Source organism: Salmo salar, chromosome 13 (assembly GCF_965601325.2).
Source record: "Salmo salar chromosome 13, fSalSal1, whole genome shotgun sequence".
Lineage (NCBI taxonomy): Eukaryota > Metazoa > Chordata > Actinopteri > Salmoniformes > Salmonidae > Salmo > Salmo salar.
The window spans coordinates 107310776-107338548 of record NC_138303.1 but is presented as its reverse complement, the minus strand read 5'-3'; the positions used below and the strand labels follow the sequence as shown (position 1 = coordinate 107338548).

The window sequence follows — 27773 nt, the reverse complement described above, 5'->3', positions numbered from 1 at the left end:
AAATAGCCAGCAATGCTAACATTAGCTAGCTAAAATCTGTAGGTCTCCTCTCAATCTTAGCTAGCTAGCCAGTGTTATACTAAAGTCAATCTGGCAACATCAAAATGATGACAAAAGGGTTTTCTACTAATTAAACTCAGCAAACTTAACATTTGTAAATATTTGTATGAACATAACAAGATTCAACAACTGAGACATAAACTGAACAAGTTCCACAGACATGTGACTAACAGAAATGGAATAATGTGTCCCTGAAGAAAGGGGAGGTCAAAATCAAAAGTAACAGTCAGTATCTGGTGTGGCCACCAGCTGCATTAAGTACTGCTGTGCATCTCCTCCTTATGGACTGCACCAGATTTGCCAGTTCTAGCTGTGAGATGTTACCCCACTCTTCCACCAAGGCACCTGCAAGTTCCTGGACATTTCTGCGGGGAATGGCCCTAGCTCTCACCCTCCGATCCAACAGGTCCCAGAAGTGCTCAATGGGATTGAGATCCGGGCTCTTCGCTGGCCATGGCAGAACACTGACATTCCTGTCTTGCAGGAAATCACGCACAGAACGAGCAGTATGGCTGGTGGCATTGTCATGCTGGAGGGTCATGTCAGGATGAGCCTGCAGGAAGGGTACCACATGAGGGAGGAGGATGTCTTCCCTGTAACGCACAGCGTTGAGATTGCCTGCAATGACAACAAGCTCAGTCCAATGATGCTGTGACACACTGCCCCAGACCATGACGGATCCTCCACATCAATCCCGCTCCAGAGTACAGGCCTCGGTGTAACACTCATTCCTTCGACGATAAACATGAATCCGACCATGACCCCTGGTGAGACAAAACCGCGACTCGTAAGTGAAAATCACTTTTTGCCAGTCCTGTCTGGTCCAGCGACCGTGGGTTTGTGCCCATAGGCAACGTTGTTGCCGGTGATGTCTGGTGAGGACCTGCCTTACAACAGGCCTACAAGCCCTCAGTCCAGCCTCTCTCAGCCTATTGCGGACAGTCTGAGCACTGATGGAGGGATTGTCCGTTCCTGGTGTAACTCGGGCAGTTGTTGTTGCCATCCTGTACCTGTCCCGCAGGTGTGATGTTCGGATGTACCGATCCTGTGCAGATGTTGTTTCACGTGGTCTGCCACTGCGAGGATGATCAGCTGTCCGTCCTGTCTCCCTGTAGCGCTGTCTTAGGCGTCTCACAGTACGGACAATGCAATTCATTGCCCTGGCCACATCTGCAGTCCTCATGCCTCCTTGCAGCATGCCTAAGGCACGTTCACGCAGATGAGCAGGGACCCTGGGCATCTTTCTTTTGGTATTTTTCAGAGTCAGTAGAAAGGCCTCTTTAGTGTCCTAAGTTTTCATAACTTTGACCTTAATTGCCTACCGTCTGTAAGCTGTTGAGTCTTAACGACCGTTCCACACGTGCATGTTCATTAATTGCTTATGGTTCATTGAACAAGCATGGGAAACAGTGTTTAAACACTTTACATTGAAGATCTGTGAAGTTATTTGGATTTTTACGAATTATCTTTGAAAGACAGGGTCCTGAAAAAGGGACATTTCTTTTTTTGCTTCGTTTATTTGCTTTTAGAAATGTCATCTTATTTTCAAGCCACAGGAAGGCACTCTAGACCAAATGTTCACCAGCGCCCAATGAGGATACATTGAGTAGAATGTTCAGCTGGTCATCAGTCCTAAAACAAAAGTTCAAAACAATGTGATGCAACGTGTCATCAATGAATACTTGAAAATACAGTAAATTATTTCAATTCAGCAAACTAAGCTGAAAATCAACACATCCAGGAAATCCAAGATTGCAAGCAAAACATTTGTCAAATTCATTCAGAATTATCCGTTTACCTGATGTAGCCGGCCCTCCTCACGTCTCTCTCTCTCCCCCATCTCTCTCCCCCATCTCTCTCCCTCCTCTCTCTCTCTCTCGCTCTCTCGCTCTCTCGCTCTCTCGCTCTCTCGCTCTCTCTCTCTCTCTCTCTCTCTCTCTCTCTCTCTCTCTCTCTCTCTCTCTCTCTCTTGCAATCTCCCCTACCTCTCTCCAGGAGAGTGTCAGCATCCTGCGCTGGGACCCCACGGGTCACCTCCTCCTCTCCACGGGCCGCTCTGAGGTGGTGAAGATCTGGGGGCGGGCGGGAGGCACCTGGATCACCCTCCACTCCCTGTTCCACACAGGCACCGTCAACACGGCCGAGTGGTGCCCACTGCCAGGCAGAGGTCCCGAACCACGCCTTATGATGGCTGTGTGAGTACCAGGGAATAAGGGGAGAGTGTGAGTACCAGGGAATAAGGGGAGAGTGTGAGTACCAGGGAATAAGGGGAGAGTGTGAGTACCAGGGAATAAGGGGAGAGTGTGAGTACCAGGGAATAAGGGGAGAGTGTGAGTACCAGGGTATAAGGGGAGAGTGTGAGTACCAGGGTATAAGGGGAGAGTGTGAGTACCAGGGTATAAGGGGAGAGTGTGAGTACCAGGGTATAAGGGGAGAGCGTGAGTACCAGGGAATAAGGGGAGAGCGTGAGTACCAGGGTATAAGGGGAGAGCGTGAGTACCAGGGAATAAGGGGAGAGCGTGAGTACCAGGGAATAAGGGGAGAGCGTGAGTACCAGGGTATAAGGGGAGAGCGTGAGTACCAGGGAATAAGGGGAGAGCGTGAGTACCAGGGAATAAGGGGAGAGCGTGAGTACCAGGGAATAAGGGGAGAGCGTGAGTACCAGGGAATAAGGGGAGAGCGTGAGTACCAGGGAATAAGGGGAGAGCGTGAGTACCAGGGAATAAGGGGAGAGCGTGAGTACCAGGGAATACGGGGAGAGCGTGAGTACCAGGGAATAAGGGGAGAGCGTGAGTACCAGGGAATAAGGGGAGAGCGTGAGTACCAGGGAATAAGGGGAGAGCGTGAGTACCAGGGAATAAGGGGAGAGCGTGAGTACCAGGGAATAAGGGGAGAGTGTGAGTACCAGGGAATAAGGGGAGAGCGTGAGTACCAGGGAATAAGGGGAGAGTGTGAGTACCAGGGAATAAGGGGAGAGTGTGAGTACCAGGGAATAAGGGGAGAGCGTGAGTACCAGGGAATAAGGGGAGAGTGTGAGTACCAGGGAATAAGGGGAGAGTGTGAGTACCAGGGAATAAGGGGAGAGCGTGAGTACCAGGGAATAAGGGGAGAGCGTGAGTACCAGGGAATAAGGGGAGAGCGTGAGTACCAGGGAATAAGGGGAGAGCGTGAGTACCAGGGAATACGGGGAGAGTGTGAGTACCAGGGAATACGGGGAGAGTGTGAGCTGTGTACACTGAGTAGACATTAGATTCAGTTATTCCCTGTATTTCCTCTGTGTTTTTAGAGGGAGCCAGAATGGTCTTCTGAATGTGTGGACGCTGCCACAAGGGGGCACTAATGTGTCCGTTCCTAAGTTCCTGGGCAGCTCATCCAGTCAGGAGAACAACAGTGGCATCAAGGTCAGTACAGTACAGTCAGTGTGTTCTGTAGCGCTCAGTTATGACTGAGATAAGCGGCTTCGGTTATGTCTCCTTTCTTCCCCTCATTTCCTCCATGACACCTAAATGGGAAGTAGAATATTGTCAGTTGTCTTTGTGGGGGAACAGAACTTCCTCATTTTCTATTATTCTATTCTTCTTCTTATCCTTTTGGATTCTTCTAATAACTATTGTATTTGTCAATTCAATTCCAGTTACTCTTTTATTCACTGTGTCCTGATCTATGTGGCGTTTGGCCTCCCTAGCGTGGCAGTGCCAAGTGTGTGTTCAGACTGAGTGGTCACATCACAGCGGTGAAGACCCTGTCGTTCTGCCCCAGTGGTCTGGCCCTGGTGTCTGGAGGTATAGGAGGACTACTCAACATCTGGTCTCTACAGGTGAGAGCTGTAGCATGACAGACTACACTACTAATAATGCACTGTGTTGCATATCCAGTGTTATCAGTAGTTAAGATTATCTTAAAGCTAACATAATGGAGTTATCAGTGCCGTGTGTTCTAATCTTATCCCGGTTCCCCCCTCCTACAGGATGGTTCCATCCTACAGACAGTGGTGACAGGCCTAGGCTCAGTGGTCAGTACCACCTGGATACCAAATGTAGGGGTGGCTGCCTGCTCCGGGAGGTCAAAGGTTAGTCCAGTATGCCTTTCATTGCATTAGACCTCAGGCTCTATCTCTTAACGATCTGTCCTGTCCTTGTCTGTTCTCGTCTCCCCCTTCATCTCCACTGATTGGAACAGACTTGACAGGTGGAAACAGTATGGTGGGAGATCATCATTAGGCTGTCTTTCTCTTGGTCACTTCTTTCAGATCAGTGCATTTGAAAGAGAGGGGAGGAGATGAGAGGACAGCTTTTTAGACTGAGAAAGAGACTTAATGAACAGGATCTGATGTCTGACCTCCCCTCCAACAGGATGCTCTGCTGATCCGCTGTACGTCAGACTGGATCTCCCAGAACCACGTGTTGGCATCCTGCCGCACCGTCCTCAGAACACAGGGCATTCTGGGTCTGAACCGTGCACCCTGCATGGCCGTCTTCCTGGAGAGACTTCCCACAATGCTGCAGGAACAGTACAGCTACGAGAGGGTTAGTACAGTGCAGCTAGTTAGTCAGTTTACTACATGGTTTGTTATCTACTTGGTTAGTTATCTACTTGGTTAGTTATCTACTTGGTTAATTATCTACTTGGTTAGTTATCTACTTAGTTATCTACTTAGTTATCTACTTAGTTATCTACTTGGTTAGTTAGCTACTTGGTTAATTATCTACTTGGTTAGTTATCTACTTGGTTAGTTATCTACTTGGTTAGTTATCTACTTGGTTAATTATCTACTTGGTTAGTTATCTACTTAGTTATCTACTTAGTTATCTACTTGGTTAGTTATCTACTTGGTTAGTTAGTTTGGCCCCAGCATGACAACTTGTGATTTTGGTGCATTCCAGAGGTTGTAACTTTATGCAAGTGCCTTTCTGCAAGTGCCTTTCTGCAATTTTATCCAAGTTTTACTACAGGGAACGCTTGGTGGATATAATACAGCCTTCGCTAGTGCTGCTGAACTCAACAAACTGAAGGCCAATTTACAGACAAATGTCCCGTCTCTCTGCAAGGTTATTGAGCCCGAAGGAACATCGGCTAATACAGTACTTTTCCACCTCATTGGATCTTGAGGATTAATTAGTGTGTCTGTGTGTGGGGGGTGTCTGCCTGTGTGTGTGTGGGGTGTCTGTCTGTGTGTGTGTGGAGCGTCTGTCTGTGTGTGTGTGGGGCGTCTGTCTGTGTGTGTGTGGGGTGTCTGTCTGTGTGTGTGTGTGGGGTGTCTGTCTGTGTGTGTGTGGGGTCTCTGTCTGTGTGTGTGTGTGTGTGTGGGGTGTCTGTCTGTCTCTGTGTGTGTGGGGTGTCTGTCTGTCTGTCTCTGTGTGTGTGGGGTGTCTGTCTGTCTGTCTCTGTGTGTGTGGGGTGTCTGTCTCTGTGTGTGTGGGGTGTCTGTCTCTGTGTGTGTGTGTGGTGTCTGCGTTTCTCTCTCTCTCTAGAGTCACGTGACAGCGGGTGACCAGTTGGTCCACAGTGCCTTCCTCCAGAGTCTGGCCTCTCTGACCGTTGGTCTTTCCCTGGAACACTACCTGTGTCGGCCGTGCCGACCCCCCCACCACCACCCTGCCAGCCTCGACCACACACACTCCTGCCCCATGGAGTGGAGCTGGCTCCAAACCTTCTCCACCACTGTGAAGAGTGCAGAGGCCATCGCCAGGGGAACAGCGTTCCCAGAATCCTTCACTGTCCCAGAGTTCCAGCAGGCAGGAGCCACAGAACTCACCAAGCCCCTGGTGAGCAGAAAGGAGAAGCTTCCTGTAGCTTCCTCAGACTAGGATGGTGTCTGAAATGAAACCCTATTCCCTATTAGTGTGTACTGCATAGAGAATAGGGCACTTGGGAGTGTGTGGGGTTGAGTTATTGGAGAAACAGGCTAGCTGCCATCCAATTATGGTATTCATTCAACTGTTTTTCTTTTTACTTGTAGTTTTATTTGTTCATCTTTCCATTTACTGTGATGTATGGCAGCTCACACAGTTTGTTGATGCGCTCTCTTCAATTCACTTCTTCGCTTCACTTCTTCTCATCTCTTCACTTCTCATCTCTTCACTTCTTCTCATCGCGTCGCTTCTCTTCTTTGCTTTGCTTCACTTCACTTTTCTTCTTCGCTTCTCTTCTTCTCTTTGCTTCACCTCTCTTTACTTCTTCTCTTCTTTTCTTCTCTCCTCTTTCTCAGGACAATAGTAAGTGGAGCTTCATGATGGACGAACAACTCATGTCCTGGGCCACCACCAGACCTGAGGTAAGATTTCTGTCTCTAATACCATACCTGCATCCCAAATGGCACCCTATGCCCTATATAGTGCACTACTATTGACCAGGGCCTACATAGGGCTCTATTCCCTATATAGTGCACTACTATTGACCAGGGCCTACATAGGGCTCTGTTCCCTATATAGTGCACTACTATTGACCAGGGCCTACATAGGGCTCAGGTCAAAAGAAGTCCACTATATTGGGAATAGGGTGCCATTTCTGATGCAGGCCATATCTCCTGAGGTAAGATTTCTGTCTGTAAAACCATATATCCTATTGTCTTAATGTCATTACTGTATCACTTGACATACCCTCAGCAGCTCTGGGAGCCCACTCCCTGGGCCAGGCCAGCCTCATGACACAGCTCCATCACTTCATGTTCATATAGCTGTATCACTAGCTATTGTTCACACTGTTCAGTGTTATAAATGACTGTTCCCATAAAGATATCCTGTCCTTTATTAGTCATTTTGAAGGTGTCAATAATGCTGTCTTGCCAACTGTTTTGGTCATTGTTAGAAAGACGGGACAAAGCGATCTGAAACCAGACTACTTGAAGCTACTTTAACAGGCTTTCCCACCTCCTCTTACCGTATTTGACAGGACTGGCAGCAGGGAGGGAAGAGTCAGGTGTTTCTGTGGGGCAACGGGCGTCACGGACAGCTGGCAGACGCAGGGACCAACCTGATGGTGCCTACTATCGCCCCATCTCTGTCCCAGACACATCAGGTAGAGTTCATAACCTACTAATACACCAGGGTTACGTTCATTACAGCACATGTAGTGAGCATTTCTGATTAGGCAGCTCCAGATAGTTCTTAGACTTCTTACATTTTGAGCCCAAAGAGTCTCTGTTGTTGACCTGTGATACTCTACTCTCTGCAGGTTGTGTGTGGGCAGAACTGTACATTCCTGGTACAGGCTAACGGTACGGTGCTGGCTGTAGGAGAGGGTAGCTATGGGAGACTGGGCCAGGGCAACTCTGATGACCTATATACCCCCACAGTCATCTCAGCCTTACAAGGTAACATCTTTATCTCAGGTTGATCTCTAACCTTGGACACCTTTGACCCCTCTGTCCCCCTTGTTGACCCCCCCCCCAGGCTACGTGGTGACCCAGCTGGTGACCTCTTGCGGTTCTGACGGCCACTCCCTGGCCCTGACGGAGACGGGGGAGGTGTTCAGCTGGGGTGACGGGGACTATGGGAAGCTGGGACATGGGAACAGTGAGAGACAGAGACGACCCAAACAGGTGGAGGCCCTGCAGGGAGAGGAGGTTGTGCAGGTAGGACTGGAGATGAGGCCCTGCAGGTAGAGGAGGTGGTGCAGGTAGGACTGGAGATGAGGAGGTGGTGCAGGTAGGACTGGAGATGAGGCCCTGCAGGTAGAGGAGGTGGTGCAGGTAGGACTGGAGATGAGGAGGTGGTGCAGGTAGGACTGGAGATGAGGCCCTGCAGGTAGAGGAGGTGGTGCAGGTAGGACTGGAGATGAGGAGGTGGTGCAGGTAGGACTGGAGATGAGGCCCTGCAGGTAGAGGAGGTGGTGCGGGTAGGACTGGAGATGAGGAGGTGGTGCGGGTAGGGCTGGAGATGAGGAGGTGGTGCGGGTAGGACTGGAGATGAGGAGGTGGTGCGGGTAGGACTGGAGATGAGGAGGTGGTGCGGGTAGGGCTGGATATGAGGAGGTGGTGCGTGTAGGAATGGAGATGAGGTGGTGGTGCGGGTAGGGCTGGAGATGAGGTGGTGGTGCGGGTAGGACTGGAGATGAGGTGGTGCGGGTAGGACTGGAGATGAGGTGGTGCGGGTAGGACTGGAGATGAGGTGGTGCGGGTAGGACTGGAGATGAGGTGGTGCGGGTAGGACTGGAGATGAGGAGGTGGTGCGGGTAGGGCTGGAGATGATGAGGTGGTGCGGGTAGGGCTGGATATGAGGAGGTGGTGCGGGTAGGAATGGAGATGAGGTGGTGGTGCGGGTAGGGCTGGAGATGAGGTGGTGGTGCGGGTAGGACTGGAGATGAGGAGGTGGTGCGGGTAGGACTGGAGATGAGGAGGTGGTGCGGGTAGGACTGGAGATGATGAGGAGGTGGTCCGGGTAGGCTGGAGATGAGGTGGTGGTGCGGGTAGGACTGGAGATGAGGTGGTGGTGCGGGTAGGACTGGAGATGAGGTGGTGCGGGTAGGACTGGAGATGAGGAGGTAGTGCGGGTAGGACTGGAGATGATGATGAGGAGGTGGTGCGGGTAGGACTGGAGATGATGAGGAGGTGGTGCGGGTAGGACTGGAGATGAGGAGGTAGTGCGGGTAGGACTGGAGATGAGGAGGTGGTGCGGATAGGACTGGAGATGATGAGGAGGTGGTGCGGGTAGGACTGGAGATGATGAGGAGGTGGTGCGGGTAGGACTGGAGATGAGGAGGTGGTCCGGGTAGGACTGGAGATGAGGAGGTGGTGCGGGTAGGAATGGAGATGATGAGGAGGTTGTGCGGGTAGGACTGGAGATGATGAGGAGGTGGTGCGGGTAGGACTGGAGATGATGAGGAGGCGGTGCGGGTAGGACTGGAGATGATGAGGAGGCGGTGCGGGTAGGACTGGAGATGAGGAGGTGGTGCGGGTAGGACTGGAGATGAGGAGGTGGTGCGGGTAGGACTGGAGATGAGGAGGTGGTGCGGGTAGGACTGGAGATGAGGAGGTGGTGCGGGTAGGACTGGAGATGAGGCTCACCTGACAGGTCACACCTAACATTACTGGGAAGTTAAATTACATTATATGAATCCCTCTTACTGTAGATTGCATACCCTTCATTGTATTTACATTAGATGTTTCATTCTAAGTGGTAGGCCAGCATGGAGACGTTGTCTTGGTTTCATTTATCCTGAATAGTTTCTCTGTCTCTGTCATTCATCATTCCTTCACACAACAGTTGGCGTGTGGGTTCAAACACTCAGCCGTGATTACAGCAGACGGGAAGCTGTTCACCTTCGGTAGTGGCGACTCTGGTCGTCTGGGTCAAAGATCAACGTCCAACAAGATGCTGCCAGAGAGAGTCACGGCACTGGAGGGATATCACATTGGACAGGTAAGATCCGTCATATCAGACATACTAAACCGTATTGGCACACTACATGGTTGCCATTGCACTCAGGCCAGGTCCATCAACAACAAGACTGCTGCGCAGGCCTACTAATAACAGAGCGATAGCACCTTAATAACAGAAATATAGGGATACTTAAAACATGAACTTAACAAGACAGGTAAGATCCATCATATCAGACAGGTAACATCCATCATATCAGACAGGTAACATCCATCATATCAGACGGGTAACATCCATCATATCAGACGGGTAACATCCATCATATCAGACAGGTAACATCCATCATATCAGACAGGTAACGTCCATCATATCAGACAGGTAACGTCCATCATATCAGACAGGTAACGTCCATCATATCAGACAGGTAACGTCCATCATATCAGACAGGTAACGTCCATCATATCAGACAGGTAACGTCCATCGTATCAGACAGGTAACGTCCATCGTATCAGACGGGTAACGTCCATCGTATCAGACGGGTAACATCCATCGTATCAGACGGGTAACATCCATCATATCAGACGGGTAACATCCATCATATCAGACGGGTAACGTCCATCGTATCAGACGGGTAACGTCCATCGTATCAGACGGGTAACGTCCATCGTATCAGACGGGTAACGTCCATCGTATCAGACGGGTAACGTCCATCGTATCAGACGGGTAACGTCCATCGTATCAGACGGGTAACGTCCATCGTATCAGACGGGTAACATCCATCGTATCAGACGGGTAACGTCCATCGTATCAGACGGGTAACGTCCATCGTATCAGACGGGTAACGTCCATCGTATCAGACGGGTAACGTCCATCGTATCAGACAGGTAACGTCCATCGTATCAGACAGGTAACGTCCATCGTATCAGACAGGTAACGTCCATCGTATCAGACAGGTAACGTCCATCGTATCAGACAGGTAACGTCCATCGTATCAGACAGGTAACGTCCATCGTATCAGACAGGTAACGTCCATCGTATCAGACAGGTAACGTCCATCGTATCAGACTGGTAACGTCCATTGTATCGGACGGCGGGTAACGTCCATTGTATCAGACAGGTAAAGAGCTGATGATAACATGTTTGATTTTCTGTCCTGTGATCTGTGATGGCCAATGCTGCCTAAGGAGCAAAAGGTTTTAAAGCTGGGGGTCTCAGTCAGGGCCTGGTGTATTAAAGCAGGGGCTCTCAGTCAGGGCCTGGTGTATTAAAGCAGGGGCTCTCAGTCAGGGCCTGGTGTATTAAAGCAGGGGGTCTCAGTCAGGGCCTGGTGTATTAAAGCAGGGGGTCTCAGTCAGGGCCTGGTGTATTAAAGCGGGGGGTCTCAGTCAGGGCCTGGTGTATTAAAGCGGGGGGTCTCAGTCAGGGCCTGGTGTATTAAAGCGGGGGGTCTCAGTCAGGGCCTGGTGTATTAAAGCAGGGGGTCTCAGTCAGGGCCTGGTGTATTAAAGCAGGGGGTCTCAGTCAGGGCCTGGTGTATTAAAGCAGGGGGTCTCAGTCAGGGCCTGGTGTATTAAAGCAGGGGGTCTCAGTCAGGGCCTGGTGTATTAAAGCAGGGGGTCTCAGTCAGGGCCTGGTGTATTAAAGCAGGGGGTCTCAGTCAGGGCCTGGTGTATTAAAGCAGGGGGTCTCAGTCAGGGCCTGGTGTATTAAAGCAGGGGGTCTCAGTCAGGGCCTGGTGTATTAAAGCAGGGGGTCTCAGTCAGGGCCTGGTGTATTAAAGCAGGGGGTCTCAGTCAGGGCCTGGTGTATTAAAGCAGGGGGTCTCAGTCAGGGCCTGGTGTATTAAAGCGGGGGGTCTCAGTCAGGGCCTGGTGTATTAAAGCAGGGGGTCTCAGTCAGGGACTGGTGTATTAAAGCAGGGGGTCTCAGTCAGGGACTGGTGTATTAAAGCAGGGGGTCTCAGTCAGGGCCTGGTGTATTAAAGCAGGGGGTCTCAGTCAGGGCCTGGTGTATTAAAGCAGGGGGTCTCAGTCAGGGACTGGTGTATTAAAGCAGGGGGTCTCAGTCAGGGACTGGTGTATTAAAGCAGGGGGTCTCAGTCAGGGCCTGGTGTATTAAAGCAGGGGGTCTCAGTCAGGGCCTGGTGTATTAAAGCAGGGGGTCTCAGTCAGGGCCTGGTGTATTAAAGCAGGGGGTCTCAGTCAGGGCCTGGTGTATTAAAGCAGGGGGTCTCAGTCAGGGCCTGGTGTATTAAAGCAGGGGGTCTCAGTCAGGGCCTGGTGTATTAAAGCAGGGGGTCTCAGTCAGGGCCTGGTGTATTAAAGCAGGGGGTCTCAGTCAGGGCCTGGTGTATTAAAGCAGGGGGTCTCAGTCAGGGCCTGGTGTATTAAAGCAGGGGGTCTCAGTCAGGGCCTGGTGTTTTAAAGCAGGGGGTCTCAGTCAGGGCCTGGTGTTTTAAAGCAGGGGGTCTCAGTCAGGGACTGGTGTATTAAAGCAGGGGGTCTCAGTCAGGGCCTGGTGTATTAAAGCAGGGGCTCTCAGTCAGGGCCTGGTGTATTAAAGCAGGGGCTCTCAGTCAGGGCCTGGTGTATTAAAGCAGGGGCTCTCAGTCAGGGCCTGGTGTATTAAAGCAGGGGGTCTCAGTCAGGGCCTGGTGTATTAAAGCAGGGGGTCTCAGTCAGGGCCTGGTGTTTTAAAGCAGGGGGTCTCAGTCAGGGACTGGTGTATTAAAGCAGGGGGTCTCAGTCAGGGCCTGGTGTATTAAAGCAGGGGGTCTCAGTCAGGGCCTGGTGTATTAAAGCAGGGGGTCTCAGTCAGGGCCTGGTGTATTAAAGCAGGGGGTCTCAGTCAGGGCCTGGTGTATTAAAGCGGGGGGTCTCAGTCAGGGCCTGGTGTATTAAAGCAGGGGGTCTCAGTCAGGGCCTGGTGTATTAAAGCAGGGGGTCTCAGTCAGGGCCTGGTGTATGCATGCTGCTTAAGTCTTGCTGGTGACATCCAATTTCCCCTCATAGGATAATTATTATATATTTTTTTAACCTTTTATTTAACAATGATGGCCTTCCCTGTAGCTCAGTTGGTAGAGCATGGTGTTTGCAACGCCAGGGTTGTGGGTTCGTTTCCCACGGGAGGCCAGCACAAAAAAAAAAATATATATAATTAAATAAATGTATGAAATGTATGCATTCACTACTGTAAGTCGCTCTGGATAAGAGCGTCTGCTAAAATGACTAAAATGTAAATGTAAATGTAGTTAAGAACAAATTCTTATTTACAATGACGTCCTACCCCGGTCAAACCCAGACGACAGTGGGTCAATTGTGCGCCGCCCTATGGGACTCCCAATCACGGCCGGATGTGATACAGCCTGGAATCGAACCAGGGACTGTAGTGACGCCTCTTGCAATGAGATTGCAGTGCCTTAGACCACTGCGCCACTCGGGAGCTCTATTAATAACCTTGTTTGGATTCAATCAGGCCCCCTGCTCTGCTTCCTATTGGCCCCCAGGCTTATATCTAGTTCCTATTGCCAGTGGATCTCCTTAAGCTTTGATCAACGGTTACCTATATGTTGACAATGTCTTTCTCCCATTGTGACTAGGTGTCCTGTGGTATCAACCACACCCTGGTGCTGTCCTCCGATGGGATGAGTGTCTGGTCCTTTGGTGACGGGGATTATGGGAAGCTGGGGACTGGTCCCTGCACTGTGAAGTCTTATCCTCAGGTTGGCTACAGTGTTCCTCTCACGTTTCAACAACTTCCACAATACTATACAAGCTTATTATTCATCTTTTTCATTATTCTTTACTTTGTAGAAAGTGGAGCAACTGTGTAACAAGGGAATCAAGAAGGTTGGCTGTGGGACACAGTTTTCTGTTGTCTTGGCCAAAGATGGACATGTTTACACCTTTGGACAAGGTAATGAAGGTAGTTTTATCATGTGAAGCTACACAGCAGACTCGACTACAGTAGTAGGCTAACTTGTTGTTTTTTAATGGACCACCAGCTTTGCTTTTTGTGGAGGCACAGCAGCTACATCATAATATGTGTCAGTCCCCCCACCTATTGTAATACGTCCGTATCTAAGTGGTCTCCTGTGCATTGATTATGTGGTGCTTGAGCTAGATAAACATTTTTTGACAGTACTTTAAGACCTATTTCAAGCTGTCTTGTCTCTCCTTCCTTCCTTCCTTCCTTCCTTCCTTCCTCCTTCCTTCCTTCCTTCCTTCTTCCTTTCTTTCTTTCTTTCTTTCTTCTTCTCCTTCCTCTCCCCTCAGAGCGGTTGATCGGCCTGCCAGACTCTCTGTTGAAGAACCACAACCGTCCTCAGGTGGTACCAGCCCTGGAGGGGGTGTTTGTAGAGGACATAGCTGTGGGCTGTGAGCACGTCCTGGTTTTGTCTTCTACCGGAGATGTCTATGCCTGGGGCTGTAACTGTGAGGGACAGGTAGGAACACAGCTTCACTACTCTACCACAGTATTAGATGAGTTCTTCATTCATCTTTCCTCAATTACTTGCGTCCTTTCTCCTCGCCTCTGAGAGTATGGGGCTGAGAGAGTATGGGGCTGAGAGAGTATGGGGCTGAGAGAGTATGGGGCTGAGAGACTATGGGGCTGAGAGACTATGGGGCTGAGAGACTATGGGGCTGAGAGACTATGGGGCTGAGAGAGTATGGAGCTGAGAGAGTATGGAGCTGAGAGAGTATGGAGCTGAGAGAGTATGGAGCTGAGAGAGTATGGGGCTGAGAGAGTATGGAGCTGAGAGAGTATGGGGCTGAGAGAGTATGGGGCTGAGAGAGTATGGAGCTGAGAGAGTATGGGGCTGAGAGAGTATGGGGCTGAGAGAGTATGGAGCTGAGAGAGTATGGAGCTGAGAGAGTATGGAGCTGAGAGAGTATGGGGCTGAGAGAGTATGGGGCTGAGAGAGTATGGAGCTGTGAGAGAGTATGGGGCTGAGAGAGTATGGAGCTGAGAGAGTATGGAGCTGAGAGAGTATGGAGCTGAGAGAGTATGGGGCTGAGAGAGTATGGAGCTGAGAGAGTATGGGGCTGAGAGAGTATGGGGCTGAGAGAGTATGGAGCTGAGAGAGTATGGAGCTGAGAGAGTATGGAGCTGAGAGAGTATGGGGCTGAGAGAGTATGGAGCTGTGAGAGAGTATGGGGCTGAGAGAGTATGGAGCTGAGAGAGTATGGAGCTGAGAGAGTATGGAGCTGAGAGAGTATGGGGCTGAGAGAGTATGGAGCTGAGAGAGTATGGGGCTGAGAGAGTATGGGGCTGAGAGAGTATGGAGCTGAGAGAGTATGGGGCTGAGAGAGTATGGGGCTGAGAGAGTATGGGGCTGAGAGAGTATGGGGGGGGGGGCTGAGAGAGTATGGAGCTGTGAGAGTATGGGGCTGAGAGAGTATGGGGCTGAGAGAGTATGGAGCTGAGAGAGTATGGAGCTTGGACCTTTTCCTCCAATGAGGAGGTGGTGACTAGATAAGATGTGAGGAATCACTGAAAGACTGAGCTGGAGCCTAAGACTAGTGGTGGGTGTATAGATTTGCCCTCTCATTCAGAATGTGACTTTCCACTGAAGTCAGTCTTGGTTTTGTGTTGATATGTCTTTCAGCTTGGCCTGGGTCACTCAAGCCCAGTGAAGGAGCCCACCCTGGTGACAGGCCTACAGGGAAACAACATCAGACAGATCTCTGCTGGTCGCTGCCACAGCTCAGCCTGGACCACACCCTCATCCTCTGTCAAAGCCTCAGGTAAACACACAGCTCAGCCTGGACCACACCCTCATCCTCTGTCAAAGCCTCAGGTAAACACACAGCTCAGCCTGGACCACACCCTCATCCTCTGTCAAAGTCTCAGGTAAACACACAGCTCAGCCTGGACCACACCCTCATCCTCTGTCAAAGCCTCAGGTAAACACACAGCTCAGCCTGGACCACACCCTCATCCTCTGTCAAAGCCTCAGGTAAACACACAGCTCAGCCTGGACCACACCCTCATCCTCTGTCAAAGCCTCAGGTAAACACACAGCTCAGCCTGGACCACACCCTCATCCTCTGTCAAAGCCTCAGGTAAACACACAGCTCAGCCTGGACCACACCCTCATCCTCTGTCAAAGCCTCAGGTAAACACACAGCTCAGCCTGGACCACACCCTCATCCTCTGTCAAAGCCTCAGGTAAACACACAGCTCAGCCTGGACCACACCCTCATCCTCTGTCAAAGCCTCAGGTAAACACACAGCTCAGCCTGGACCACACCCTCATCCTCTGTCAAAGCCTCAGGTAAACACACAGCTCAGCCTGGACCACACCCTCATCCTCTGTCAAAGCCTCAGGTAAACACACAGCTCAGCCTGGACCACACCCTCATCCTCTGTCAAAGCCTCAGGTAAACACACAGCTCAGCCTGGACCACACCCTCATCCTCTGTCAAAGCCTCAGGTAAACACACAGCTCAGCCTGGACCACACACACACACACACACACACACACACACACACACACACACACACACACACACACACGGCATGCCTCAGCTCTGTGCTTGGAGACCAGCTGTTATCCATAATATCTCCTGGAGTTGGACATATCCCAGGACTGTTACCCAGTCTGACCTCTTCTTCATCCTCCATTAACAGTGTCTGCTGATCTCTCTCTTCCAGGTGCCTCAGCCAACCTCCAGCTGGGTCTTCCCCAGTCTATCCCTCCCCAGTATAACGCTCTGAAAGACTGCAGCCCTGACGTCCTCAACACCCGCCTCCGGGTGCTCTACCACTTCTCTGACCTCATGTACAAGTCCTGGAGGCTGCTCAACCTCCACCCCAGGAACCAAGTAATGAACAAGCTGCTCTCAGTTTATCTTGTCAACCTCACATTATCTCTGATGTCAGGGAATGAGTTACACAGTCTTACCGTTAGTCTCATGTCTTACCTGTTACCCGGTCTTTCTGTCACACGCCTCGCTCGCTCACTCACTCACTGTTTTTATGTTTACTGTGTCCATCTAGATTGAGAGGTCTTCTGTGAAGTATATTAAGACCTGGTGATGATGCATATCAAAAAAACAGTTTAACCTGACTTGGTGTTTCTCTCTCTCTCTCTCTCTGTCTCTCTCTCTCTCTGCTCTCTCTCTCTCTCTCTCTCTCTCTCTCTCTCTCTTCTCTCTCTTCTCTCTCTTCTTCTCTCTTCTTCTCTCTCTCTCTCTGTGTCACCAGGTGTCTTCATCTCGCTACAGCTCAGGGACAGCAGCCATCGTCCAGGGCCAGCTGAGAGGCCTCCTGTCCCCCAAGGTCAACACTCTACCCCTGGTCAGATCAATAGGGAGGACCATGACCCAGGGCAAGACCTACGGACCCCAGATCACAGTCAAGAGGATCTCAACCAGGTAACTTTTTTTGGGAGGGTGAAACGTTTTTTACAGACACACGTCCATTGTTTCTGAGCAGGTGCCGGATATCACAAAAGGTTCAATAAAAGGTGAAAAGAAACTCTCTACTGCGTTCTACACTGAGTGTACAAAACATTAAGAACACCTGCTCTTTCCATGACATCGACTGACCAGGTGAATCCAGGTGAAAGCTGATTCCTTATTGATGTTACTTGTTAAATCCACTTCAATCAGTGTAGATGAAGGGGAGGAGACAGGTGGGTTGTGTATGTCTGCCATTCAGAGGGTGAATGGACAAGACGTGCAGACTGTGGAGTTGGACGAACAGGTCAGTCGCAGCGCAGCGCAGCACTCCTGGAGCAGTTAGCAGCTTCTGCCCTTCATGATGAGAAAATAACAAATAAGATCCCCTGGGGTTCCATCCTGAGGTTACACAGTGGATCCTGTTCCCCTGGGGTTCCATCCTGAGGTTACACAGTGGATCCTGATCCCCTGGGGTTCCATCCTGAGGTTACACAGTGGATCCTGATCCCCTGGGGTTCCATCCTGAGGTTACACAGTGGATCCTGATCCCCTGGGGATCCATCCTGAGGTTACACAGTGGATCCTGATCCCCTGGGGTTCCATCCTGAGGTTACACAGTGGATCCTGATCCCCTGGGGTTCCATCCTGAGGTTACACAGTGGATCCTGATCCCCTGGGGTTCCATCCTGAGGTTACACAGTGGATCCCGATCCCCTGGGGTTCCATCCTGAGGTTACACAGTGGATCCCGGTCCCCTGGGGTTTATACTGAGGTTACACAGTGGATCCTGGTCCCCTGGGGTTCCATCCTGAGGTTACACAGTGGATCCTGATCCCCTGGGGTTCCATCCTGAGGTTACACAGTGGATCCCGGTCCCCTGGGGTTCCATCCTGAGGTTACACAGTGGATCCCGATCCCCTGGGGTTCCATCCTGAGGTTACACAGTGGATCCCGGTCCCCTGGGGTTTATACTGAGGTTACACAGTGGATCCTGATCCCCTGGGGTTCCATCCTGAGGTTACACAGTGGATCCCGGTCCCCTGGGGTTTATACTGAGGTTACACAGTGGATCCTGTTCCCCTGGGGTTCCATCCTGAGGTTACACAGTGGATCCTGATCCCCTGGGGTTCCATCCTGAGGTTACACAGTGGATCCTGATCCCCTGGGGTTCCATCCTGAGGTTACACAGTGGATCCTGATCCCCTGGGGTTCCATCCTGAGGTTACACAGTGGATCCTGATCCCCTGGGGTTCCGTACTGAGGTTACACAGTGGATCCTGATCCCCTGGGGTTCCACCCTGAGGTTACACAGTGGATCCTGATCCCCTGGGGTTCCATCCTGAGGTTACACAGTGGATCCTGATCCCCTGGGGTTCATACTGAGGTTACACAGTGGATCCTGGTCCCCTGGGGTTCCATCCTGAGGTTACACAGTGGATCCTGTTCCCCTGGGGTTCTATCCTGAGGTTACACAGTGGATCCTGTTCCCCTGGGGTTCCATCCTGAGGTTACACAGTGGATCCCGGTCCCCTGGGGTTCATACTGAGGTTACACAGTGGATCCCGTTCCCCTGGGGTTCCATCCTGAGGTTACACAGTGGATCCTGATCCCCTGGGGTTCCATCCTGAGGTTACACAGTGGATCCTGGTCCCCTGGGGTTCCATCCTGAGGTTACACAGTGGATCCTGTTCCCCTGGGGTTCCATCCTGAGGTTACACAGTGGATCCTGATCCCCTGGGGTTCATACTGAGGTTACACAGTGGATCCTGATCCCCTGGGGTTCCATCCTGAGGTTACACAGTGGATCCTGGTCCCCTGGGGTTCCATCCTGAGGTTACACAGTGGATCCTGTTCCCCTGGGGTTCTATCCTGAGGTTACACAGTGGATCCTGTTCCCCTGGGGTTCCATCCTGAGGTTACACAGTGGATCCTGTTCCCCTGGGGTTCCATCCTGAGGTTACACAGTGGATCCCGTTCCCCTGGGGTTCCATCCTGAGGTTACACAGTGGATCCCGGTCCCCTGGGGTTCCATCCTGAGGTTACACAGTGGATCCCGGTCCCCTGGGGTTCCGTACTGAGGTTACACAGTGGATCCCGGTCCCCTGGGGTTCCATCCTGAGGTTACACAGTGGATCCCGGTCCCCTGGGGTTCCGTACTGAGGTTACACAGTGGATCCCGGTCCCCTGGGGTTCCGTACTGAGGTTACACAGTGGATCCCGGTCCCCTGGGGTTCCGTACTGAGGTTACACAGTGGATCCCGGTCCCCTGGGGTTCCGTACTGAGGTTACACAGTGGATCCCGATCCCCTGGGGTTCCGTACTGAGGTTACACAGTGGATCCCGATCCCCTGGGGTTCCGTACTGAGGTTACACAGTGGATCCCGATCCCCTGGGGTTCCGTACTGAGGTTACACAGTGGATCCTGATCCCTTTAACATGTTAACTGAATATGATTGACAGTTCATTACCCTTGGGTTAGCCCCCCATGCATCGTACTGTAACATGTTAACTGAAGATGATTGACAGTACATCACCCTTGGGTTAGACCCACCTGCAAGGCTGCATTTTAGTTTCGGATGCTGATTGATATTCGTACTTCTCAATGATTAACAGTAACAACGGCCATTGTCCCCCGCACCACAGGGGGCGCTCCAGCAAGCCCATCTTTGTGCAGATCGCTAAGCAGGTGGTCTCTCTGAACCCCCTGGAGCTGAGGCTGCCCTCCAGGGCCTGGAAGGTGAAGCTGGTGGGGGAGGGGGCTGACGACGCAGGGGGGGTGTTTGATGACACCATCACGGAGATGTGTCAGGTAGGCCCTGGTTCAAGGTCAGCTTTTTTTGTACAAAGATGCTAATTAAATTTCTACTCAGTATATTCAGAAACTTAACTGAAATTATAATTCTTTTATTGTTTTTTGGGGGGAATTTCAGTTCACTTTCTGAATTCATTGAAATGAAATGGACCTCAACCCTGCTCATTGTACATACATGTTTGATGTGAAAAGATGAATATGTATGTCTTGCTGTGACATGTTCCTTTCTCAGGAGTTGCAGTCTGGTGTGGTTGATCTGCTCATTCACACCCCCAACAGCTCTACTGACGTGGGAAGTAACACCGACAGGTACATCATGAGTCTCTGCTCTCCACATGGTCACATATTATCTCTGCTCTCCACATGGTCTCATGTTCTCTCTCTGCTCTCCACATGGTCACATGTTCTCTCTCTGCTCTCCACACGGTCTCATGTTCTCTCTCTGCTCTCATGTTCTCTCTGCTCTCCACACGGTCTCATGTTCTCTCTCTGCTCTCATGTTCTCTCTCTGCTCTCCACTCACGGTCTCATGATCTCTCTCTGCTCTCCACTCACGGTCTCATGTTCTCTCTCTGCTCTCATGTTCTCTCTCTGCTCTCCACACGGTCTCATGTTCTCTCTCTGCTCTCATGTTCTCTCTCTGCTCTCCACTCACGGTCTCATGATCTCTCTCTGCTCTCCACTCACGGTCTCATGATCTCTCTCTGCTCTCCACTCACGGTCTCATGTTCTCTCTCTGCTCTCCACACGGTCTCATGTTCTCTCTCTGCTCTCCACTCACGGTCTCATGATCTCTCTCTGCTCTCCACTCACGGTCTCATGATCTCTCTCTGCTCTCCACTCACGGTCTCATGATCTCTCTCTGCTCTCCACACACGGTCTCATGTTCTCTCTCTGCTCTCCACACACGGTCTCATATTCTTTGTCTTGATATTCCTTTTCATGGTAAAGCCATCGATCTTACCAGCTGTGAGTTCCTTTAAATCAAAGCTCTGCCTACCATGTGCATAGTGAAGCAATAGACCTGGGGCTGGATGCATTCAACATCCTAAAGTTAAATCCTCCCTTTTCCCTTAAAGTTTCACAGATCATTTGAAGGAAAACCTACTCTGTAATCTTGTTTGATGTGAAATGTATTTTATTATCTTCTGAATCAATTTGTTTTTCATGTCTTGAATGTAGAAGCTCTATTTTTGCGATCTCCCCAAATAAATACGATCTCTTTGACGAGAGGTTCAGTCAGTGAAGGTTGTCTCCCGGGTAACCAAGAGACTCTTTCTGCCGTACATGCCTTCAAACTACCGTAAAACCACTTAAGTATGCCCTTACCTAAGGAAATGTTTTATGGGCTTTATGCAACACCCTTAAAAACATTTCCTCAGGTAAGGGAAAATGATTCCTTAAGGGAAACACTTAAGATGTTTTATTCAACCAGGCCCTGTCCCTGGGAAAGTTTCTGCTTGTTGTGACGTACTTTACACCGGCTTTGCCCGCTGGGGTCTGGTGTCTCCCGGGGTTTGATTGGATTATGTGACGTAATGACATCATTTCAGCCACCTTTGCCTGCTGGGAAAGCTCCTACTGTGTGTGAAGTGAACCAATAGGCCTTTCCTGTCTTGTGGTTCTGCTGGAGTTTTGGTTGAACAATCTGATTCTAATTCCCCCTGTCAGGTTTCTGCTGAACCCAGCGGCAGTCTCTGAAGACCACATGGTCCAGTTCCGTTTCCTAGGCATCCTGATGGCGGTGGCCATCCGTACCAAGAAGCCCCTGGACCTGCACCTGGCCCCCTGGGTGTGGAAGCAGCTGTGTTGTATTCCCCTGGGTGGGCCGGACCTGGAGGAGGTGGACCTGCTTACCTACCGCTCCCTGCACGGCATCCTGCACCTGGACAACAGCGGCATCACAGAGGACAACTTCCACGTGGTGAGGGAGGATATGATACATACAGGGTTGTTTCCCAGACAGAGATTAACCCTAGCTAGTTCTGGACTAAAAAGCTATTCATTTGCAATGGGTGTTCTCTATTGAACATGCTTTTTAGTCCATGACTATAGGCTTAATCTGTGTCCGGGAAACTGGATAGATCCCACTCTTTTCCTACTTTAGCCAGTGACATGTTCAAACTGACCTGCATCACCATGTTCCTGCTGCAGCTGTGGACTGTGCAGGGATGTCATTTTTCCGGACTACTTAGCAATTTCTCTTTTTTTCATACACCATTAAAACGCATCTGTCACTTTGTTCTGAGAGTTATGTGTAACCCTCCTGTCCTTTCTCTCCAGATGATTCCTCTGGACTCATTCATGGCCCACAGTGCAGATGGGAAGCTGGTTCCGGTGGTCCCTGGGGGACACAACATCTCTCTCACCTTCTCCAACAAGAGTGACTACGTAGAGAGGGCTCTGGACTACCGGCTGCACGAGATGGACAGACAGGTAGTGTTATTGTACACTGCTGTATCGTCATTGTGCTGTGTCTGTCCCGGCTGTTGTGATGGTTCCAGCTGGTCTGAGGTCTGTCTTGTTGTTGTTTACCTGTAGGTAGCAGCGGTGAGAGAGGGCATGTCCTCCATCATCCCGGTTCCTCTCCTCTCCCTCCTCACGGCGCGCCAGCTAGAACAGCTGGTCTGCGGTCTGCCCGAGGTCTCCGTGGAGATGCTCAAGAAAGTAGTCCGATACCGCGACATCACAGACAGTCACCAGCTGATTGGCTGGCTATGGCAGAGCCTGGAGGAGTTTGCCAATGAGGAGCGGGTTCTATTCCTGCGCTTCGTGTCCGGCAGGTCCAGACTGCCCTCCAACCCCGCTGACATCACTCAGAAGTTCCAGATTATCAAGGTTGACAGGGTAAGTACTCAGTTTTTATTTCAGTTTGAGTGACATTAATCCCTAGCCTGGTCCCAGATCCAGGGGTGCTGTCTCGCCAATGACCATAAGAGTTGGCAAGATGATACAAACAGATCTGGGACCAGACTAATTAATCAGGCTAGTTGTATTGTATATAAAATATACAATATTTGGGTCATCTGTGTACTCCACTCTCAGAACTTTTTTCACTACTTAATAAAAGGTGAAAACAACCCTTCTTCCCTGTGAACCCCCCTCTCCTTCCCTGTGAACCCCCCTCTCCTTCCCTGTGAACCCCCCTCTCCTTCCCTGTGAACCCCTCTTCTCCTTCCCTGTGAACCCCTCCTTCCCTCTTCTCCTTCCCTGTGAACCCCTCTTCTCCTTCCCTGTGAACCCCTCTTCTCCTTCCCTGTGAACCCCTCTTCTCCTTCCCTGTGAACCCCTCCTTCCCTCTTCTCCTTCCCTGTGAATCCCTCTTCTCCTTCCCTGTTAACCCCTCTTCTCCTTCCCTGTGAACCCCTCTTCCCCTTTCTTGTGAATCCCTCTTCCTCTTCCCTGTGAATCCCTCTTCCTCTTCCCTGTGAATCCCTCTTCTCCTTCCCTGTGAATCCCTCTTCTCCTTCTCTGTGAATCCCTCTTCTCCTTCTCTGTGAATCCCTCTTCTCCTTCCCTGTGAATCCCTCTTCTCCTTCCCTGTGAATCCCTCTTCTCCTTCTCTGTGAATCCCTCTTCTCCTTCTCTGTGAATCCCTCTTCTCCTTCCCTGTGAATTCCTCTTCCCTGTGAATCCCTCTTCTCCTTCCCTGTGAATCCCTCTTCTCCTTCTCTGTGAATCCCTCTTCTCCTTCTCTGTGAATCCCTCTTCTCCTTCCCTGTGAATCCCTCTTCCTCTTCCCTGTGAATCCCTCTTCCCCATTCTTGTGAATCCCGCTTCCTCTACCCTGTAAATCCCGCTTCTCCTTCTGTATGAATCGCTCTTCTCCTTCCCTGTGAATCCCTCTTCTCCTTCTCTGTGAATCCCTCTTCTCCTTCTCTGTGAATCCCTCTTCTCCTTCCCTGTGAATCCCTCTTCCTCTTCCCTGTGAATCCCTCTTCTCCTTCCCTGTGAATCCCTCTTCCTCTTCCCTGTGAATCCCTCTTCCCTCTTCTCCCCAGCCTGTGAACGGGCTCCCCACAGCCCAGACGTGTTTCTTCCAGCTGCGTCTGCCTCCCTACACCAGCCAGGCCATCCTGGCCGAGAGGCTGCGCTACTCCATCCACAACTGTCCCTCCATCGACATGGACAACTACATGCTGTCCCGAAACACCGACCCGGCCGACGGATCCGACACAGAGTACTGATGATACTGGTGATGCTGATAGTGATGATACTTGTGATGTTGATAGTAATGATACTGAGTACCTGATGAGACCCTGCTCAAAAACAACAATAACAACATGGCTCAACATTACTTGAAAGCTCAAAGCGTTTGTCATGTCGTTTCTCCATCTTCCTCATATCTTCTTTCTTTTTACTTTTCTTTGGTACAATAGTCAGTGCTAGTCTCTGGCTCTGGGCTCTGTGTGGCTGAATGACTAGCTGAATGAGGTGATCTCTCTTATCGCTCGCTCTGAGAGAAACATTTTTAGTTTTTAAGCCTTTTGTTTTGAATTCACAGTTTCTGCATGGTACAGAATATTTGTTAAAGAAGAATAACTTAGTTTAAAGAGAGTGCATAATCTACTGAGACGCATTGATGTAGGATGAACCTTGTTGCATTAAGCGGCTGAATAACCTTTATACTACAGGAAGTATGAGTAATATGACTGTTGTAGGCAGAAAGAAAAAGGCTGTGAATAATATTGAATAATAAGTCAAAGTTGGCAGACGTGAAGGCCATCTTTCGTTCAGACTATGATAGCATAGCTTCCTGGCTTGAGTGAGATACACGCACACCAACATGTGGTGTTAGCTAGCTTTATTTCATTTATCTGGTGTGCTCTAAACCGCCAGTGGGCTGGCTGGCTGGCTGGCTGGGAAATGTTACTCTAGTATTGGGTAGGCTATCTGTTAGGGCTCTGTTCAGATGTCTATACTGGCACACCATTTACAATGAAGCAATGTATTGGGCCTGCATCCTGACTGGATATTGAAATGTAGCCTACGTTAAGAGATATAGCTAATACTCTATTGACCATAGTATATTAAGTAATGTTGCTGTCAGAGCTGTGTCTGAGAGAGAGAACAGAGACAGTGATAAAATTATGATTATACTCTGGGTGGTTCGAGCCCTGAATGCTGATTGGCTGACAGCTGTTGTATATCAGACCGTATACCGCGGGTATGACAAAACACTTATTTTTCCTGCTCTAATTACGTTGGTAACCAGTTTATAATAACAATAAGGAACCTCGGGGGTTTGTGGATTATGGCCAATATACCACGGCTAAGGGCTGTATCCAGGCATTCCGCGTTGCGTCGTGCATAAGAACAACCCTTAGCCGTGGTATATTGGCCATATACCACACCCCCCCAGGCCTTAATGGTTAATAATAATGGAGTCCCAAATGGCACCTTATTCCCTTTTATAGTGCACTTGTTTTGACCTGTAATGTACTATATAGATGCCATTTGGGATGGAGACTAAGTCAAAGTCCCAAAACAAGCCTCAATCTGTGTCCATATAGAGTACCTACTAATGTATCGTCTTGGATGAATGTAATGCCACCTAATGAACAATGCACTTGACAGATTTAAACATTTGCCAAAACTTGAACTGTACTGTACTATGTTGCTGCGTATTTATAAGTGGGTTTGTGTTTTTTGCAGTTTGTGAAAAGTGTAGTGTTTTAAATTGCAGTGCTTTCTCCCTGAAACAAAGTACAGGGATGTGATGCGATGGTAAGTTTTTGAAACGCATAGGTCAAAGATTTAGAAATACATGCTTTAGTTTTTTTTTGTTGCTTAGCCCAAAACACTAGCGCATGAACTCTTGGAGAGAGACAAAGACCCTCCCAGACTTCTGACTCTTGGAGAGAGACCCTCCCAGACTTCTGACTCTTGGAGAGAGACCCTCCCAGACTTCTGACTCTTGGAGAGAGACCTCCCAGACTTCTGACTCTTGGAGAGAGACCTCCCAGACTTCTGACTCTTGGAGAGAGACCACCCAGACTTCTCTTGGAGAGAGACCACCCAGACTTCTCTTGGAGAGAGACCACCCAGACTTCTCTTGGAGAGAGACCACCCAGACTTCTCTTGGAGAGAGACCACCCAGACTTCTCTTGGAGAGAGACCACCCAGACTTCTCTTGGAGAGAGACCACCCAGACTTCTCTTGGAGAGAGACCACCCAGACTTCTCTTGGAGAGAGACCACCCAGACTTCTGACTCTTGGAGAGAGACCTCCCAGACTTCTGACTCTTGGAGAGAGACCTCCCAGACTTTTGACTCTTGGAGAGAGACCACCCAGACTTCTGACTCTTGGAGAGAGACCTCCCAGACTTCTGACTCTTGGAGAGAGACCCTCCCAGACTTTTGACTCTTGGAGAGAGACCACCCAGACTTCTGTGTCGAGGGCAAGGCGTCAGTGAACTACTGACTGTGTGCTGTGGATTACAGTAGCATATAGCTACATTGTTCTACTTTTTAAAAGGTGTTTCTTCCCTTAAAGATTTTGGACTCGAGGAGCATTGTTATAAAGTTTGGGACTACGTTAAGAAGAGCTTCGGGGATAAAGAAAACAAGATTTAAACTAAAAAGTTAAATAAAAAAGTGTCATGATTGGTTGTTGTGATGTTTTCGCACTTTATAGACCTGTATACATTGTTGCTTGTGCAAAGAAAAATATATTAAAGGGGATTTCTTGCAGAAAATCGTAATTGAATATCCTGTTCCTCACCCCCTGGAATACTGGAGTGTAACTTGTTCCTCATGCCACATCAAATCGTCTAGTCTAAATGTCGATAAGATGAGAACCTGCAATACCACTCTTTCAGGGATGAACTGTGGGACACGTTCACAATAACAGCAATCCTCAATTAAGAGGATATGAAGCTATATGAAAATAATAAATTATGTTTCTCCATAGATGTGCTGTGATGATATAGCCTAGTTTGAGTGTTTTTGATTTGATAGCTATAACATTTGTTGTACTTAGTATGTAAGGCGGGGAGGAATGGTATACAAATAATTTTTCTGTTGGACTGTCTCATTTAAGAGCAGGCAGTATTATGTAGATTAAACCATGTGATTAAATATGAACGTTGGTGTCATTTTTTTTTTTCAGTCTCAATGCTGGCCTCTTGATAAGCCGTGGATCGACAGTTGAAGTCTTCTATTATGATTAGTCTAACCCTGCGTCACAGGTTCCCAGTCTTAACTGGATAGTTCTCTTTAGAAATTGTTAGACTTTATTTGGACAATTCCCAGACTTCAAGCAAATCAATTACTCCAGAACCTTTTCAGGCTGGGTTGTAAATAAGATGTTCTATATTCTGCTTCTAGAATGGGGAAACATTCTATTTCTATGTTCTACCTTAATGCAAAGGAGTCATTTCCATCTTTTTTAGGAATCAGGAAAATAACTAGACATTTCACAGACCTGTCTCTATCTGTGTTTGCCTTCAGGCTGTATTTTTGTGATACTAGCGTCACTATCTTGTAGAATGTGGGCTTTTTAAGGTGTGTCCACTGCACCAGTGTGACCACACTGCAGTAATCTATTCTGATATTATATTCTTCGATACTTGACAGGAAAACTGAAAATGTATCACTAAAAAGTTCCTTTTTTTTCATGTCAATATATTATTTACATTCATTGTGAAATCAAGTGTTACAAACCATGTATACAATGAATCTCTCCATTCTCCTGTCCCAACCATAACAGGTTGCTTAATTTAACCACCAGACTGCTCTGCACTACAAATGTATGACAATATCAAAGTCCCATAGGGCGGCGCACAATTGGTCCAGCGCCATCCGGGTTAGGGTAGGCCGTCATTGTACATAACAGTTTGTTCTTAACTGACTAGCCTGGTTAAATAAAGGTTAAAATATCAAACCTATTGTAAGATGCAGACATGAGAAAGTGTGTGATGCAATGCAGCTGAAAGCTTCTCTCTGGTACATGTAGCATGCTTTGCATGCAGAACGGTCAGGTGGAGCGCTTTAATTCTTCTTGCTCTGCGATGATCAGTCATTTGATGAATGGTGCTTGGCAGAGGCACAACGAGAGAAGAGGAAGATGATGGAGATTATTATAGGTATCCTTAAAGCGGTGCTATGAATCATGGGTAGGGAAAAGGGCCAGGTCAGGTAGGCACGTTATATAACTGAGCTGAGGTAATGTTGTGCT

The 27773-nt window shown here is 49.5% G+C and overlaps 1 protein-coding gene across 8 annotated transcripts in view; it reads left to right on the top strand.

Moving 5' to 3' along the window:
* Positions 1-26680, top strand: part of LOC106568497 (putative E3 ubiquitin-protein ligase HERC1) — a 101001-nt gene extending 74321 nt beyond the window's left edge. For all 8 annotated transcript variants that reach the window (XM_082960572.1, XM_082960570.1, XM_082960573.1 and 5 more), the window contains 23 exons: positions 2056-2255; positions 3347-3461; positions 3746-3877; positions 4028-4129; positions 4413-4586; positions 5532-5825; positions 6269-6334; positions 6952-7077; positions 7234-7372; positions 7452-7633; positions 9264-9419; positions 12976-13098; positions 13190-13292; positions 13652-13821; positions 14986-15124; positions 16035-16204; positions 16587-16756; positions 19427-19592; positions 19828-19904; positions 21267-21519; positions 21879-22031; positions 22137-22442; positions 23597-26680. In XM_082960572.1, coding sequence (XP_082816698.1) covers positions 2056-2255; positions 3347-3461; positions 3746-3877; positions 4028-4129; positions 4413-4586; positions 5532-5825; positions 6269-6334; positions 6952-7077; positions 7234-7372; positions 7452-7633; positions 9264-9419; positions 12976-13098; positions 13190-13292; positions 13652-13821; positions 14986-15124; positions 16035-16204; positions 16587-16756; positions 19427-19592; positions 19828-19904; positions 21267-21519; positions 21879-22031; positions 22137-22442; positions 23597-23782 — 3702 coding nt within the window. In that variant the 3' untranslated portion in view covers positions 23783-26680. The remainder of the gene's footprint in view (positions 1-2055; positions 2256-3346; positions 3462-3745; positions 3878-4027; positions 4130-4412; positions 4587-5531; positions 5826-6268; positions 6335-6951; positions 7078-7233; positions 7373-7451; positions 7634-9263; positions 9420-12975; positions 13099-13189; positions 13293-13651; positions 13822-14985; positions 15125-16034; positions 16205-16586; positions 16757-19426; positions 19593-19827; positions 19905-21266; positions 21520-21878; positions 22032-22136; positions 22443-23596) is intronic.
* Positions 26681-27773: the final 1093 nt, after the last annotated feature.